Source organism: Staurois parvus, unplaced genomic scaffold (genome assembly GCF_062004578.1).
Source record: "Staurois parvus isolate SC_StPar_1 unplaced genomic scaffold, SC_StPar_1.0 ptg000634l, whole genome shotgun sequence".
Classification (NCBI taxonomy): domain Eukaryota; kingdom Metazoa; phylum Chordata; class Amphibia; order Anura; family Ranidae; genus Staurois; species Staurois parvus.
In genome coordinates this window covers 13,242,824-13,261,474 of record NW_028318430.1, presented here as the reverse complement: position 1 = coordinate 13,261,474, position 18,651 = coordinate 13,242,824, and the positions used below count along the sequence as shown (strand labels likewise).

The 18,651-nt window shown below is 41.4% G+C and overlaps 1 protein-coding gene across 1 annotated transcript in view; it reads left to right on the top strand.

The window, feature by feature from the left end:
• Positions 1 to 18,651, top strand: part of COL4A2 (collagen type IV alpha 2 chain) — a 288,895-nt gene that overhangs the window by 219,025 nt on the left and 51,219 nt on the right. Inside the window, exons 33-37 of the mRNA XM_089693591.1 lie at positions 5,481 to 5,624; positions 10,177 to 10,302; positions 12,256 to 12,437; positions 16,429 to 16,492; positions 16,577 to 16,651. Of these exons, the coding sequence (XP_089549717.1) occupies positions 5,481 to 5,624; positions 10,177 to 10,302; positions 12,256 to 12,437; positions 16,429 to 16,492; positions 16,577 to 16,651 (591 nt within the window). The remainder of the gene's footprint in view (positions 1 to 5,480; positions 5,625 to 10,176; positions 10,303 to 12,255; positions 12,438 to 16,428; positions 16,493 to 16,576; positions 16,652 to 18,651) is intronic.

Here is an 18,651-nt window from a genome sequence, read left to right as displayed (position 1 = left end):
AATTTGAGCCCACCTGCAGCCTCGGCATTCTGTAACTAGTCCTACCAAGCTGGGTGGGAAGTGTGCTGACATGGAGCTCGTCAGGAAAATTATGGTAAGTATCTGTCATTCCATTTTCCATTTTCCTGACAGCTCCATGTCAGAATAGCTGGGAACTAACTAGCCACACAGGGGAGGGATAATGCTACACACTCTTCCATTCTGACTAAACGCAGAAGTCAGGATGCCTCTGCCAAACTCAGTTGTCATTAAGACTGCTCCTATAAAGTAATGAGCCATGAACGTATATATATTGACCCCCACATAGTTGCCTTGAAGATAGTGTCTGGGAACACTCAGCCTGCTGCCACTCACAAGGTAGAGACCTTTCGTGTGGACAGTGATCCCCCTGGCACAGCCAACCTTTACAACTTGTAGGCCAAGGAGATGAGCTTCACCAACCAAGAGGCAATAATCTTGTTGGAAGCCGTGAAATCATTACATGCACCACCAGGCATGACAAACAAGGGCCCAGACTTTCTGGTGCCAGATGTCGCCTTGATGTAACATATTAAAGCTTGGCCCACATCTGATAGGCTAACTTCTTGAGTACTCCCCAAGAGGGGCATAGGAAGGACAACTTTTTGTGTGATATAGACCCTGAAGGCCACCTATGCACGATCTTGTGCATCAGCATGAGTACCACCATATCCAGGATGAACGTAAGAAAGGGTTCTTTAAACACTAGGACTGCTAATATGAACACTCTTCCGGTTGATGTAATTGCCACCAGGAAACCAGTTTTCAGCAAGTGGTACCACAGGGGGCCACTTTGATTGAAGGCATCTGATGTAAACAAGTCCAACACTGATGGGAGATCCCACTTCACAAACAACAATCCCTTAGTAGGTTTCAACCAAGTTATAGCTTGAAGAACACTATAATTGAGTGTTGTATGCTCACTGTATGCCAGTGAAGGCAGAGATAGCTGAAATGTGGGCCCATAGAATACTTATGCATAAACCTCAATCAAGCCCCGCCTGCAGAAACTTCAGAATGTGAGAGACTTGTGAAGATCCCAGTGTAAAACTTTGATCAGCAACAATCCTGTGAATTTATGTCATATTCTACTATAGGCACTGTTAGTGCTGTTCTTCTTTTCTTTCATATGAGTATTCACAACCTTTACAGAGCATCCAAGATCTATTAGCCTCAGTGTCTCAAGACCCAAGCCATGAGCCTACGCCTGTCAGGTGTTTCAATAAATGGGACTTTGCAGAAGATCTGATATTACCAGCAGATGGAATGGATCCTTGACACTTGTTAGGAGGGGCAGAGAGTACCAAGGCCCCTTCAATCAACCTGGGATCACCACCAGAACTATCACCTTCCCCTGCCACAGCTTCAGCAGAAAGCTAAGAATTAGAGGGAGAGGCAGAAAGGCATAAGTTGCCCTGGAGATCTGCTCTGCAATCAGCACCTCCACCCTGATTGCTTGTGGATGCTGGACCCTGGAATAGAACTTTAGCAATTTGGTGTTGACTGGGGATGTGAACAGGTCTACCTCTGGAAGAGATTACAAGTCCGTTTGTTCTGAAAAGACTTACGGCAGTCTGGACCATTCATTGTTGTCCAGGGTTGACCTGGACAAATTTTTTGCTTTAAGATTCTTTCGACTGGGCACATAAACCACAGGTATTGACTTGAGACAACTCTAGAATTGGAGAAATCTCCTTCAGATAGGAGACACTGAGTGCCCCCTTTTTTTCCATACAGGCCACAGTCATTGTGCTGTCTAACTTTATCAGGACAGGTCCACCCTGGATGAGGTGACAAAAGGCTAGGAGAGCCTGACATTCCGTTCTTAACTCCAGGATGTTGGACACGATCTTGGACCCTTAAAAAGGCCATTGGTCTTGAGCCCATTGCTCCTGAATTAGGGCTCTCCAACTATTTTGTTGGTGTGTTACTACATCACCAGCCACTAGGTCGTCACATGGGAATTACATCATAGAAAATTCTGCTTCTCCAACCACAAGTTTAGGCTCACTTTCATACAGGGCGTAATCCATATCTTCTGACCTAGGCCCTCTGACTGCTACTGTCCAAAAATCTGAATTGAAAAGGTGGTGGGAGTTCATCTGAGCCTACCTGACCTGCTGGAGTGAGGAGATTTGAGGCATGAAGGATGAAAGAGCTCCCAAATATTTTCTGCATGCCTTGAGTGACCATGTGTTTGTCACCAAAGCTGTACCTATGTCCAAAAAGTAGCCACCAAGTGCCCAACGACATGTATGGATCCCCAAAATACCAGAAAGTATCCTGGCATGCAGCTCTTCTTAGATTATGTGGTGACTTTTTTTTACTCCCAGCCAGAAATGCAGAAGCTACATTCTCTGGAGTGAGCATGGAAACTGACTTTTGAACTTCAGTCTCCTTTAACTCAACAGATGTTCATCTTGAGGCAGGAAGCCAAACTAACCACTGTTAATTTAGGCTTCACCTTCTAGGATCAAGAAAAGTGCAGTGATTGAGTACATCCTTAAAGGCCACAGCATCTTCTAATGGAAAGTAATGTATCTGGCCAATCCCATAAGGGACACACCAACCAAAGGGGTGATTCAAACCCCTTGACATCCTGCTGTGGCAACATGCTCCCATCTTGTAGAATGAGCACTTAATTTAGTCACCATAAGGGAATTGTCAGGCCGTCCTCTGGAGGCACTTGAAATACTTCTATAGCTTGGCTTCTATTTAAAGGCATTTCATCAACCTTACCAAAGGAGTAATCAAAAACCTAGACAAAGGTCACCCTTGTCTTCTTGCTCAGAAGGGACTGAAGAGGATTTATTGGCTTGAGCAGACTCTGAGACCAGTTATAATGGCCCAAAAAGGAAGACTGGACATTGCCAGAATAGATGGCCCTTTCAGAAGGTGAATTCAGCAATTCCTTTAGAGTGTCTTGACCACATGCTTAGTTAATTGTGACAACTTGGTCACTATCATCCTAATCACTGTCATCCTAATCACTATCATCCTAATCACTGAACAAAACAGGAATCATGTAGTCATGTTCATTCACATGTTCTTTGGATGACTCTGGCAAGGTTTGATTTGCCTGAGAAGGTTCTGAGACTGCTGATTGGCAGAATAGATGACCCCTTCACAAGATGAGTGGAAGCAACTCCTTTAGAATGTATTGACCACATGGTCAATGAATGTGATAATTTGTTAGGTGTCAACTTCTTTATCCCTGGCTGCTTGAACCAGCAGGGCTCATACAGTCATGCTCATCCGATTCTTCTTTTGGAAGAGTCTGAAGAGGATTGTTTGCCAGGAAAGACAGGAGACTGCTCATTGATAGAATAGATAACCCCTTCACAGTGTAAGTGGAAACATTCCTTTAGAGTGTATTAGCGTCATCTGACAACCTGTTAGGTGTCATCATCTGTACCCTTGGTTGATTGAACAAAGCAGTATTCATGCAGTTGTGTCCAACCGCATCATCCTCTTTGGAAACTCTCAAGAGGGCTCTTTTGCCTGGGAAGGCTAAGCCACTTCTTATTGCCAAAGCAGATAACCCTTTCAAAGGGTAAGTGGAAACCACTCCTTTAGAGTGTATTGACAATGTGTTTATTGAATGTGACATCCTGTTAGGCATCATATCTCTATCCCTGGCTGCTTAAACCAGCAGGATTCATACAATCATTCCTGTCCGCATCTTGCTGTTCATAGAGCCTGAAGAGGCTGTCTTGCCTGTGCCGGCTATGAGACCTCTAATTGTCAGAACATATAGCCATTTCATGGGGTGAGTGGAAACAACTCCTTTTGAGTGTACTGGACACTTTCATTTAGTTTAGTTTAATGAATGTGATAGCATGTTAGGTGCCATCATCCTCATTTCTGGTTGCTTGAACAAAGCAAGATTCATCATGTTCATCCATCTCTTCCCCTCTGGAGAGTCTGAAGAGGCTGTTTTGCCTGGGAAGGCTATGAGACTGCTCATTGCTGCTAGAACATATAACCTCTTCAGTGGGTGCATGAAACAGCAACATTCATGTTTGTCATACAGTCTGAAGAGGGTTGTTCTCCTTGGGAAAGCTCTGAGACTGTTCATTGACAGACTAGATAATACTAGTGTTTTGCCTGTCACTTAACAAGCAGCTAAATAATATTAATAATAATAATGTAATGAAGTAGAAAATAGCTTGCTTAGTAACAAACCCTAATGGGTTAACAATTGCCAGAGAGCAGGCGATAATGAAAATGTTTTGTTAAGGGCAACAAAAAAGTAGGAATCTGAAACAGAATTGCAATAATATTCTGCAATATACACACACCATCCAAGGAAATTGTTGACATCATAAAGACCTTCTCTTTTTTTTTTTTTTCTTTTGAGAAACTGGAGAGCACAAAGAAAAAATAAAAGGATGTCCTATACTCCAACAGGCAATGCTGGCTAGATCAATCATCCACAAGCAACTCCTCTACCTTTTCTGGGAATGCTGGTCTTTTGAGGGGGTTGGCATAATGGCACAACCATAAAGCTATTATGAGAAGCCACCAACAGGTTAATGCCATGTATGAACAAAGTATTACTTTGTCCACCTATTATGCAGACTACGATCTGTGGAGGAGCTCAGGGTATGCACAGCAACTGCAGGGAGCAAGGCACAACAATACCCAGCAATGCAGCATTTATTTGGATACAAAGCATTTTTAAATTTAGCTCACCTAACCTCCACTATCCAACTGTAAACACTAGCACTGCGTGGGTGTGCGTGCCTAGGGGAGACTCTGCTGACACCGCTGCCCACTTCACATGGACCCAGCAGACCCCAGGCAAAGCTATTAGCCATGATAAAAGCTGCCATGAGGACCAGCAGTGGGGCTCCCTGGATTATGGGTCATTTAGCCGGTACACCAGACACCGTGTTCAGCTGAAACCCACATGCATGAACAGACAGACAGCCCTTAAGACCGGCCAGGTAGAGGAGCACACCTAGGTCTTGCATATGGGAGGAAAAAAGACGAATACCAAGGCTGCAGGTGGGCTCAAATTTATGAGTTTGGTCCTGGAAGCATGGGGGGAGCCTTACCTAGTTGTGCTGACATGGAGCTGTCAGGAAAACAAGGTTCAGTATAGAGGTTTGCATATAAGTATTTTCTTTATTAAGTTCAGGACTAGAACAAGATACAATCAATACATTTCATTTTCTAGGCTCCTTAAATATGAAATGTTGCATAATATTTAATACTTGCATTCATTACCAGCAGGTGGTGTTCTAGGTTTCCTTTTATATGTTTGCCTATCCATGTGTAGCTGTTCTGTTGAAAAAAAAATGCCTGCTGTTTACAGAACTTAGTAGTTCAATTAAAACATTTACACACATAACTGAATGTGTCAGGTAAGATCATCTTCTCCTTTGAGCTTTACTTGACTGTCTAATGACCATTTTAATTGCAATTCTTTTTTCCATTTTCAATTACAATTTAAATAGGAGTGAAAGGCTCTTTTGGAATGGGAGGTTTCCAAGGAATGAAGGGTGAGAAAGGACAGCCCGCCTTTAGCGCTCCTAAGGGTCAGTTTGGCGATGTTGGCTTACCAGGAGAAAGAGGAATTCTGGGAGAACTAGGCCACAAAGGTACCAAAAATGAAGCTTATGCTTGTGTAAAGTTTTTTCATTTGATCTTGTAATCCACTAAAATTGCTTGAAAACACAGAACTGCTATAGTAATACACCAGCTCACAGCCTGTTATTTTACCTGTGCAAAGTAGTAATATGCTAGGTGGATGTCACATGCTATTCTACTTATCCATTGATTAAAACATGTCCAAATTAGCATTACCATTGGTAAGCCCCTGAAATATTGTCCCATATGCTCATACCTAGAATTCAGCATTTATTTCTGCTGAAGAACTGTATAAATTCATATAATCAGAAATCAGCATATAAAACTATTTTATTGGCTGTCAGATTTAATCCTGTAATTCTTATGATTTTTTTCTAGTATTTATAAAGTACCACTATTTCAGGTATCAATGTACTTTTCTATAGGATTCACAAACATTGCAAATACAACAAACTAAGGCAGCAAGTTGAATAAACTGAAGCCATATTACAATAATTTCTACAGGTTCAAATCATAGCCATTTACTTTACTGAGGGTGACTTCAGTGGGTACTGTATAATATAGTGTGGGCACTTGTACATGAGACAGTAGGAACCAAATGCTGTTGATACTTTTCTTTAATTTCAATAGTGTACTCTGCATCTCATTGACTGTCAAATTAAATCATAGTATTCTGTAATTCCTATGATTTTTTACTAGTGTTTATAAAGTACTGTTATTTCAGGTATCAATGTACTTTTCCATAGGATTCACAAATACTGCAAATACAAAAAAACTAAGGCAGCAAGTTGAATAGGTTGAAGCCATATTACAATCATTTTACAGGTGCAAGATCATAGCCTTTTACTATACTTAAGTGGGTACTGTATAATACAGTATGGTGTGGGCAATTGTACATGAGACAACTGGAACCAAATGCTGTTGCTATTTTTCTTTGTTTTCAGCAGTGTACTCTGTATATCACACACAGAATGCACATCTAACGGTGACCATCCGGACCCTGACTCTAGGGTTTCACTTCACCATGTCCTCATTTCAGTTCTCTGGGCTTCTCTCACACATCCTGCAGGAGCACATTTCCTGGACTCCCGTCATTACTAGGGCCCTGACCAGGGGCGGACTGATGACTCATGGGGCCCCCGGGCAATAGGGGATCATGGGGCCCCTGTGTCCTTGCCCAAACTCAAAAAAGCTTATGAAAAAGGTACCAGGGGCATCTCATGGGGCCCCCTACTGACCCCAGGCCCTCGGGCAAATTTCCCGAGTTTCCAAATGGTCAGTCCGCCCCTGGCCCTGACTTTTACAAGGGAGCTCCTTATCAGTGATATCAGACATAACCCGCTCACTTCTAGCACATTAGCTGACTTGTACTTTTTGGTGATAGCTGGTTGTAGGCCTACATTTCTTTCAAGCCCCCTCTTTTTCACTCTTGTAAGTGCACTCTGAAATCTGCATACATTTTTTCATGGCGATAGGAATAACCTGGGGTATATACATGTGTGGTACCTGTTGCAGTAACTTAATTTTGAACTCCACTTTAGTTTAGTTTTTTTTTTTTGTTCATTATACAGCACAGAAGCATAACAAGTTGGCATGTATGTAAATCATATCATCCTAATAGCTTACATTCCTGTCACTGGATCTCACAAAATTCTCATGGGGCACCTGGTATTCACATGGTGCCCCCAGGTTCTTCTCAAGTCTAGGAGGATCTTTGCCAAAAAATATGTATACTTACAGCTGGAAATATGCCTTGACACAGGAGACGAGGTTAAAGCAGTATTAAACGTAAAAAACAAAAATGCTATATATTGTAACCTACCAATCCTTCAATGCATTTGTTTTCTTCTGGCTAAACAGAACAGTCAAAGATTTGAGATATGAGGGCATCTAAAAATTTGTACTAGAATCCTGTGACTTTTAATTTCTCTTCTTCTAATGCAATGGTTCTCAACCTTTCTAATGCCGCGACCCCTTAATACAGTTCCTCATGTTGTGGTGACCCCCAACCATAAAATTATTTTCGTTGGTACTTCATAACTGTAATTTTGCAGTGGGAGGAGTAGTGCCACGTCATTGGTGTCAGTGGGAGGAATAGTGTCCCATCACTGATGTCAATGGGAGGAATAGTGCCCCATGATTGGTATCAGTGGTAGGAATAGTGCCCCATCATTGGTGTCAGTGGGAGGAATAGTGCCCCATCATTGGTGTCAGTGGGGGGAATAGTGCCCCATAATTGGTGTCAGTGGGGGGAATAGTGCCCCATCATTGGTGTCAGTGGGGGGAATAGTGCCCCATCATTGGTGTCAGTGGGGGGAATAGTGCCCCATCATAGGTGTCAGTGGGGGGAATAGTGCCCCATCATTGGTGCCAGTGGGAGGAATAGTGCCCCATCATTGGTGCCAGTAGGAGGAATAGTGCCCCATCATTGGAGCCAGTAGGAGGAATAGTGCCCCATCATTGGTGCCAGTAGGAGGAATAGTGCCCCATCATTGGTGCCAGTGGGAGGAATAGTGCCCCATCATTGGTGCCAGTAGGAGGAATAGTGCCCCATCATTGGAGCCAGTAGGAGGAATAGTGCCCCATCATTGGTGCCAGTAGGAGGAATAGTGCCCCATCATTGGTGCCAGTGGGAGGAATAGTGCCCCATCATAGGTGCCAGTGGGGGGAATAGTGCCCCATCATTGGTGCCAGTGGGAGGAATAGTGCCCCATCATTGGTGTCAGTGGGGGGAATAGTGCCCCATCATAGGTGTCAGTGGGGGGAATAGTGCCCCATCACTGGTGTCAGTGGGAGGAATAGTGCCCCATCACTGGTGTCAGTGGGAGGAATAGTGCCCCATCACTGGTGTCAGTGGGAGGAATAGTGCCCCATCACTGGTGTCAGTGGGAGGAAAAGTGTCCCATCACTGGTATCAGTGGGAGGAATAGTGCCCCAACATTGGTGTCAGTGGGAGGAATAGTGTCCCAACATTGGTGTCAGTGGGAGGAATAGTGTCCCAACATTGGTGTCAGTGGGAGGAATAGTGCCCCATCATTGGTGTCAGTGGGAGGAATAGTGCCCCAACATTGGTGTCAGTGGGGGGAGGAATAGTGCCCCAACGTTGGTGTCAGTGGGGGGAGGATAGTGCCCCATCGTTGGTGTCAGTGGGGGGAGGAATAGTGCCCCATCGTTGGTGTCAGTGGGGGGAGGAATAGTGCCCCATCGTTGGTGTCAGTGGGGGGAGGAATAGTGCCCCATCGTTGGTGTCAGTGGGGGGAGGAATAGTGCCCCATCGTTGGTGTCAGTGGGGGGAGGAATAGTGCCCCATCGTTGGTGTCAGTGGGGGGAGGAATAGTGCCCCATCGTTGGTCAGTGGGGGGAGGAATAGTGCCCCATCGTTGGTGTCAGTGGGGGGAGGAATAGTGCCACATCGTTGGTGTCAGTGGGGGGAGGAATAGTGCCCCATTGTTGGTGTCAGTGGGGGGAGGAATAGTGCCCCATCGTTGGTGTCATTTGGGGGAGGAATCGTGCCTCATCGTTGGTGTCAGTGGGAGGAATAGTGCCCCATCATTGGTATTAGTGACACCAATGATGGGGCACTATTCCTCCCACTGACACCAATGATACTTACCTTGCTGACCCCTGCTCCAGCCTGGGCTCGCTCGCTCCCTCCCTCTCCCATGGTACAGACACTTACCGGTCAGCTGTCTTCCTACTCCGGCCGCTCTGCTCCTCTTCACTCGCTCGATCTTCGCGGTGCCGCTCGGCTCCTCCTCTCCCAGCTCCACCTCCTCGCCGGTGATTGGCCGCCTGTGTGCCTCTCCTGAGCTACAGTTCCGGCGGCCAATCACCGGCGAGGATTGATGCCGGGGGTGTGTCCAGATGACAGGGGCGGCATGTCATCCCCCCCACACCTGGAGACGGATAGAGGAGCGGTGTCTCGGTTCCTAAGACCATCGGAAATATGTGTTTTCCGATGGTCTTAGGCGACCCCTGTGAAAGCGTCGTTCGACCCCCAAAGGGGTCGCGACCCACAGGTTGAGAACCGCTGTTCTAATGCATCATGGGACATACTGTTATCACCTTTGAAAACAAACTTTCAAAGCATTTACACCATAGAGAGCTGTAGCCATATAGGGAAACTTAGAGTATGGGCTATAATTGTATTGAATTTATTTTTTCAAAGTTAACCTATACCGGTGGTGACCAACACACAACAATGTGTGGCCCACTTTACTGCAGATCCTGCCACTTGAGCCCCAGCACCATTGAAATACTCAAGATGCGTAATAAACTAAGGTAGCCTACAACAACTAATACTACTATCTTAAAAATAAAGCACATTTATAACCACCAAACTATTGTGAAGTCCTCTGAACATGTCAGAGGCCACACCTGAGGCCCCATATATGTATTATTTTGACCACAACTGATCTAGACAGTATGAACAAAAAGAGTATAAGAAATACAGTTGAAGATGGAAATTATACCATTTCACCCTTGACCAGAATTAGTGTAGACATTTTTGATCAACTATATTTAGCAAATTTTAAGTTAATTATTAACATTGAATGTATTTAGGTAATCGAGGGGAACAGGGACAACCAGGACAATCACCAGAAATTGATGAAAATATGCTACACAAGATGAAGGGACAAAAAGGACATCAAGGTATTCATGGATTTACTGGAGGTCCTGGGCTGAAAGGTAAGCATACCATTTAAAGACCAGGCCTTTTTTGGCACTTTTTTGTTTACATGTAACAATCAGTATTTTTTGCTATAAAATTACTTAGAACCCCCAAACATTATATATATATTTTTGAAAGCAAAGGCCCTAGAGAATAAATTGGTAGGTGTTGCAGTTTTTTATGTCACATGGTATTTGCGCAGTGGTTTTTCAAATGCAATTTCATTTTGGAAAACATTCTCCTTTTTTTTATTTATTTAATGCTCAAGAACACAATATAATGACCAATTATTTGGTAAAATATAAAAGATATATTTTGATTTTTTTGATCGAGTAAATAGATACCAAACATGTCATGCTTTAAATTTTCACACGCTCGTGCAATGGCGATAAACTGCGTACATTTTACTATCCAAAGGTGGTGATTTAAAAGGCTCTACATGTTACCACTTTAGACTTACACAGGAGGTCTAGTGGTAGAATTACTGCCCACGATCTAATGTCCATGGTGATACCTCACGCTTTGTTTGTATACATGCGGGACCGATGTGAGCATTCGCCTCTGCACGCGAGCACGGGGGGGGGGGGGCGGGGGTGCTTTAAAAAAATGTTTTTTATTATTTTCAAACAGTCACTTTATTTTTATATCACTTTTATTGTTATCACATGCAATATAAATATCCCATGTGATAGCCATAGGCAGTGACAGGTATTCTTTATTGAGAGACCCCATTATTAGACCCCAGAGGTCTCTTCTGCCATGAAAAGCATTTGATTACACCTAAATGGTGCTTTTTACATTGAAGGAAGCCAGAAGAGATATATGCTCATTGATTACAGTTTCCTATATCATAGAGGCAATCAGAGCTGTTCCAGTCTCTGGTTACCTCTATGAACAGCTGGCGGAAGCGCCGACTGTCCTCTTCCATCCCACTGGGTCTCCCGGTTGGATGGGAGAGCCTGAGAAAGCTTCATAAGGTGGTGAGAGACCCCTCCCACTGCTTGTCAAAGTGATCCAGTGGCTAGTTAGCAGCTTGGATTACTTTTACAAGAAAGACAACCGTCAGCTCTGAAAAAACGATACCGGGATGATGCCTGCGGCTGCAGGCATCATCACAGTATATCCTCTCAAAGTCCACCATATGGGTAAGTCATTGGAGCTGAAGTGGTTGAACTTCCCTTTCTGGTATATCACATAATGTTTGGTGCTGGACAAAACCAATTTATTGCAGTTCACTTGATGTGTATTGTAATCCCCCCAAATGTCTATCCTAAGCACTAGCTGTAAAATCACAAACATTTTAAAATACTTACAAAGATTATTTATTAAACTAGAATATACAGTACGAGTTTTATGTAATTTTTTTGTAGTGCCTCCATTAATATTCACTTAAAAAGGCAAGAACACATAATAATGATCACAATAAATCATAAACATGAGGAGGTCCTCAAAAACAGGATGTAAATGGAGATCATATATAAGGAAGCTCACTGCATAATTTGGAATGAAAATTACAAATATGAAAAAGGAAAGTCATGTTCCTAATTACTCATATCAGCATGCTTGCCTTAGAACTTTTGCAAGCAGTCATTTTAGTGCACACGGGGAAAATATCTTGGTGGATGATGGCAGATGGTAAGTGGATGCAGAGGTACCCTGTCTTTTTTCTGACAGACAAGTCATGATTTCAGTAAAAATCACCAGTTTTTATTGACAGATTCATACAGTACATTCATTGTACCATCTAAATTGTTAATTAAAGGTTGATGTGTAATTTTAGATCAGTTACTCAGGAAGTGCAGTTTGATACCAAAAATATTTAGCGTTAGACATACTAAGTGGGAGAGAAATATATATATTAGTCTGTAATATAATATATTAAATGGTTGAAAATTGTGTTCAATGGATTGAGGCTAGGAGCTTACATTATAACTAATTTATATGCATTTTGTGTTTTTAATTACCTTTAGGAGTTAAAGGAATGCCTGGTGACCCTGGATATACTGGACAACCTGGTTCACCTGGAATGCCAAGCTTTGAGACAGGCATTAAAGGAGATGCTGGACAAAGTGGGTTTACTGGTTTTCCTGGTAATCCAGGACAAGTTGGTCCTCCAGGCATTCGTGGATTCCCAGGATTTACAGGTCCTAGAGTAAGTATGCCACCTTCTTAGATCATATTGGATTTAAAAACCTTTATAGATAGGTAACAACAATAGTCTGAGGGAAAAAAAGCTGCCAGGAAGTCTAAACAATTAAGTGATATTGATTATTTAATCAATCAATATAAGACAGTGCCTCCAAATTGAAACAAATTATTAAATATAATTTGGCTGACCTAGTAAATTATTCCCGGAATGCAGATTTTTTTAGGCACAATAAACTTGGGTGAAATAAAAATTTATTTACAATTGAGTCACTAACAATTACATATAGCAGCACAATTAATAGTATGACGTAAACACAAAAAAATTATATCCACAACAATATACCTTAACTTGCATGGATAAAATATAGATATGCCTGGGAACTAGAGTGAGTTGAATAATTTAATTTCCACTTGTAGATTTTATAACCCAGTACCACTAGTCTAAATAACCTAGCAAACAACTAGGTCTGCATTCAGACCGTTTCCATTGCTCCTCTGCAGCAGAATAATGGGGCTGAGTCTATTTACAGACTGTGTTAATACAGTTTTGTTTTATTTATTCAATCCCTAGAGGTTATGATACCATGAGCGGAAATATTTTCCTTAAATACAGTGGGGCAAAAAAGTATTTAGTCAGCCACCAATTGTGCAAGTTCTCCCACTTAAAAAGATGAGAGAGGCCTGTAATTGGCATCATAGGTAGACCTCAACTATGAGAGACAAAATGAGAAAAAAAATCCAGACAATCACATTGGCTGATTTGGAAAGAATTTATTTGCAAATTATGGTGGAAAATAAGGTCAATATCAAAAGTTCATCTCAATACTTTGTTATATATCCTTTGTTGGCAATGACAGAGATCAGACGTTTCCTGTAAGTCTTCACAAGGTTGGCACACACTGTTGCTGGTATGTTGGCCCATTCCTCTATGCAGATCTCCTCTAGAGCAGTGATGTTTTGGGGCTGTCGCTGGGCAACACGGACTTTCAACTCCCTCCAATGGTTTTCTATGGGGTTGAGATCTGGAGACTGGCTAGGCCACTCCAGGACCTTGAAATGCTTCTTACGAAGCCACTCCTTCGTTGCCTGGGTGGTATGTTTGGGATCATTGTCATGTTGGAAGACCCAGCCACGTTTCATCTTCAATGCCCTTGCTGATGAAAGGAGGTTTGCACTCAAAATCTCACGATACATGGCCCCATTCATTCTGTCCTGTACATGTCGTCCTGGTCCCTTTGCGGAGAAACAGCCCCAAAGCATGATGTTGCCACCCCCATGCTTCACAGTAGGTATGGTGTTCTTTGGATGCAACTCAGCATTCTCTCTCCTCCAAACACGACGAGTTGTGTTTCTACCAAACAGTTCTATTTTGGTTTCATCTGACCATATGACATTCTCCCAATCCTCTTCTGGATCATCCAAATGCTCTCTAGCAAACTTCAGACGGGCCCGGACTTGTACTGGCTTAAGCAGGGGGACACATCTGGCACTGCAGGATCTGAGTCCCTGGCGGCGTAGTGTGTTACTGATGGTATCCTTTGTTACGTTGGTCCCAGCTCTCTGCAGGTCATTCACTAGGTCCCCCCATGTGGTCCTGGGATTTTTCTCACCGTTCTTGTGATCATTTTGATCCCACGGGGTGAGATCTTGCGTGGAGCCCCAGATCGAGGGAGATTATCAGTGGTCTTGTATGTCTTCCATTTTCTAATTATTGCTCCCACAGTTGATTTGTTCACACCAAGCTGCTTGCCTATTGCAGATTCAGTCTTCCCAGCCTGGTGCAGGTCTACAATTTTTTTTCTGGTGTCCTTCGACAGCTCTTTGATCTTCACCATAGTGGAGTTTGGAGTGTGACTGTTTGAGGTTGTGGACAGGTGTCTTTTATACTGATAATAAGTTCAAACAGGTGCCATTAATACAGGTAATGAGGGCAGGACAGAGGAGCCTCTTAAAGAGGAAGGTACAGGTCTGTGAGAGCTAGAAATCTTGCTTGTTTGTAGGTGACCAAATACTTATTTTCCACCATAATTTGCAAATAAATTCTTTCCAAATCAGCCAATGTGATTGTCTGGATTTTTTTTCTCATTTTGTCTCTCATAGTTGAGGTCTACCTATGATGCCAATTGCAGACCTCTCTCATCTTTTTAAGTGGGAGAACTTGCACAATTGGTGGCTGATTAAATACTTTTTTGCCCCACTGTAAGCAAAATAACACACAGTTGGTTACAGTATAATTAAAGGCAAAACTTTTTTTTTTCATTTTGGATAGAGTGAAAAGGGATTATAATTTGTACTACTGTCTGTGACCCTCTATTTGTCCTGTTTACTATTATCATTGAAAGTGAAAATTAAAGAAAATCCTAAATATAGGTTGTCCCCAGAAGAGTAATAGAGGGGAAATCTTCCAATAGTGACAATAGTCCTATTTAGCTATGGGACAGGAAGTGAATGGAAAGCTCCCCAGTGGGACACAGATAGCAAAAAATAAACTGACAGGTCTTATAACCCTCCCTTGCTCTATCCAAAATGAAGAAAAAAATGTTTTGCCTATAGTTCTACTTTAACCTCAGAAGTAAGATGGATTTTCTCCAAATCAGTTATGAAATTATACTTTACCAGTCACATGATCTACACTGGGTTTGATGTCACACCCAGGTAAAGCTGCTTAGCTATCACCTGGAGAGGCGATGAAGAGGGCTGATGGTCAGAAGAGAGATAGAAGGTCTTGGAGTGGGGATCAGAAGAGAGTTCTTTAGATGGTCCTCCAGATGGTGATCAAGATAGTGATCTTTACGATGAAACTGAAGATAAGGATGAAGCTTCTTTTCTCTTTGAATATTTCCCTTTTATTCCCAAAAGCTTCCACTAACTAAGGATCAGCCTAGAGGCTGTAGTTTTGGATCTTTTCTCACCTCTGATTGGAGGGAAAAATTACCAATTTACTAATTGTTTGCACAGTTAGTGGGTTAACTTTTCCATCAGATGGGTAGAAAGGCACACAAGAAATAATTGGAAGTGGAACTTTAAGCTGGCCATAGACGATTTGAACCATGTATGAGCAGGCTGAATGTACCCAAGTTAATAGATCGATCAACTTTGCTAAAAGTCTGCCCCAAGCATCATCTAATGTTTCAGTAAATAAATACTTTTAGTTTTAATCTCTCCTGTTAGTTTGAGGTCAAGTCTCTGAGGTCTTCATCTTAGCTTCATATTGAAAATACTGCCTTCTTGAACCTTATTTACGTAGATCCTAAATGTATTTGAAGGTTTTTGAAGGTTTCAGTTATGTCCCTCATTTCTCTTTTCTCCTCCAGACTGCATTGACCAAAACACAATGGCTCTCCCTAGAGATTTGTTTGTCATACCATATTAAATTTTTCTTTGATTTAAGTAGGGAGTGTTACTATACTTCACTCTGCATGTTTTATGATTGATTATGGTGTATATCAAATGCACAAACCATCAGCATATTACGTCTATTGGCAGTTTTGGATTTTGAAATGTATACCATATTTTAATGCTGTCATGAATCTATTGCTATTGCATTCATTGTGCATATGAGATCTTAAAGTTTTTTGAAAGTTAAAGTTCATGAAAGGTTTGTCAATCCTGCAGTATAATAAACTGCTTACTGATATATTTTGGTATGTTTATGCACTTTCTCATAAAATATTTTTATCCCTCAGATCTTTCACCGATTTTGTTGCTTGGTTGCTTGTCTCTGTACTCTTATCAATATCTTTTTGGCAGTGAGGTCTTCAGGACTGGACACAGTATTTTAAATGAGGTCTAACTAAAGATCTATATAAGGGAGGAGATCTATATTGCTTTTTTCACAGTTTGCCTGCGTATCAATTGCTTTCTAGACAGCTTAATCGTATACTAATGTTGTGTGGCTGCTAATAATATGTTTGAAAGATGAGTTTTATATATGATCATCATTATGGTTTCAATGTCCTCTACATGTGAGAGTCACTCACCAATTTCTCATACAGGGATCAAAAGGCATGCCCGGTTTATATGGAATTTCAGGTGACAAAGGAGATTTTGGAGATAAAGGTAAAGATACAATGTGTGGCATATATGTTGTATGCCTAAAAAAAGAACACAAATAATGACTTTTATGTACATTCCTCCATCCAGGTGAAACAGGAACCTCTATGAATTTTCCAGGAGAGAGAGGGTACAAGGGTGTAATAGGTGACCGCGGGTTTGCCGGTATGTATCTCATATATTTTACCAGACTACAGGTGTCTGTTTATGAAACTAAGATGAGCTGTGATTGTAATGAGAACATGTCTTCTGCTGATTATCTCAGTTACATAAACCGCTAATGATATAAGATCATCTCAGCATGCAGAGATGCTGTCATTCACAATACTTTGATTCTGCCTATGATTTCAAATTGCATAATGTGAACAGTGTCTTAATTAAAAAAAAATTATTTTGATTTATTATTCAATATTCTTATTTCTATACTTTTGTTTGAATGATTTATTTCTATTTATTTTTCAATTTTATGAATGGTGTTTAGCTGCCTGACAGATGCAGGTTCAACCATTTCACTATATGCCATTTATAATGAAAAAGCACATCTGATTATTCTTTAAATAATAATAAATATAATGTATAGTTATGGGGTGTGCACTATTTCTGAATGGGGGGCTTTAATACAGTATGTTATTTTTTTAGGCCGTTTTGGAATATGAATGGTATTTTACTTTCACTTTTTGTTTACTCATGTTACTGTAATCTTGTGATCTCCTGTGAGATTACAGACAGAATTCTCAGTTTTCCAGAGTTCCAAGTGTTTGTAGAATGCTTCTCTTCTCCTTAAGAAAAGCAATATACACTGCTACATAAACTGGCACTCAGATGAGAACTGCGTACTCTGATAATAATAAAGGGACTAAAGACAGGGCAGTAAAAAGTGTATATGTACTCAGACTCACAGCAGAACCCATAGGTTAACTGACAGTATAGACATTAAAGTGTCATTAAACCCAGACTGCCTTTAGCTGTCCTCTCTGTGTCCCCATTGCAGTCTGAGATTGTGTAGACCAGTTGTTGTCATGTACCAAGCATGTTTCAGTTCCCTTCTAAGTGTTTCATTTCCTCCTTTTTCTTTACTGTGCAGCCCAGATAAATACACATTAACACATGCGGGTGTGGTCCAGGTGGATTCAAAACATTTTGAATTTTTTCTAGAAGATTACTATATATATTCTATATATTATCGAATCAGACAGATTTGAATTGGAAGGATTCAATATTTTTGTGCGCTAGTCCAATCCGTAATAGAAATGGCATGAGCTGACTGGACAATATCAACTGGCATCATGTGCATTTGAATCAACAAATGGAATGAAATTCAGATCCAAATTATCAAATTAATTTGAAAACTGAATTAATTTCCCCATGTACGTAATCTACTTTCGCATCATGTGATGTCATCCAAATGAAACGATTGAAACAAATGCATTGGTTAATTTTGTTATAATTTTTTTCTTTTGGGTTCAATGACATTCGTTACTATGTCCATTCAGAGATTTGTATACATCCGAAACTCTGAAAATGAAATTTTGTCCGAATAACAAATTGTAACCAATACAAAAAACACATGTCTAGTTTTAATATAAATCAGTATTAAATATATCTAAAATGTAACTGCTAATACCTAAAAAAAGACTTGGATGCAGATGCTGTCTGAACAAAATTAAAGTTAGTGTTAATCATCTTTCACTCCGCCTACACCATAATAACGCACAAAAAAATTACACATTTGAGGTTCAAAAAATATTTTTTTGGAGCTGTAAAATAAATTTGACATCTATAATTTAATTTGAATTGCTCTTCCAAAACTGTTTTTTTAATCATGTGACTGGAACAGCACAAATCACTGATGTGTAGACATAGACTCATACTGAAGAGAGCATACATCAGAATAGAAATAGAAACCCCATCCAAGGATCTTTCCCTGCAGATGCCAAAGAACATGGAAAGATCATGTGACCACACAACAGTGTTGCAGGGATAAGGTACTTGGAGGATTTTAACCCCTTCCCGCCAACAGTGTGCTCCTAGCACAGAGACTGGGCTTTCACTGGAAGCCCCGGGTCCTGTACTAATGATCGGGACCCTGGACTCCCATTTCTGTGTCACCTGATCTCTGTAGTAGCCTCTGGTTAACTATCACAGTGATCAGTCACTGTGCAGCC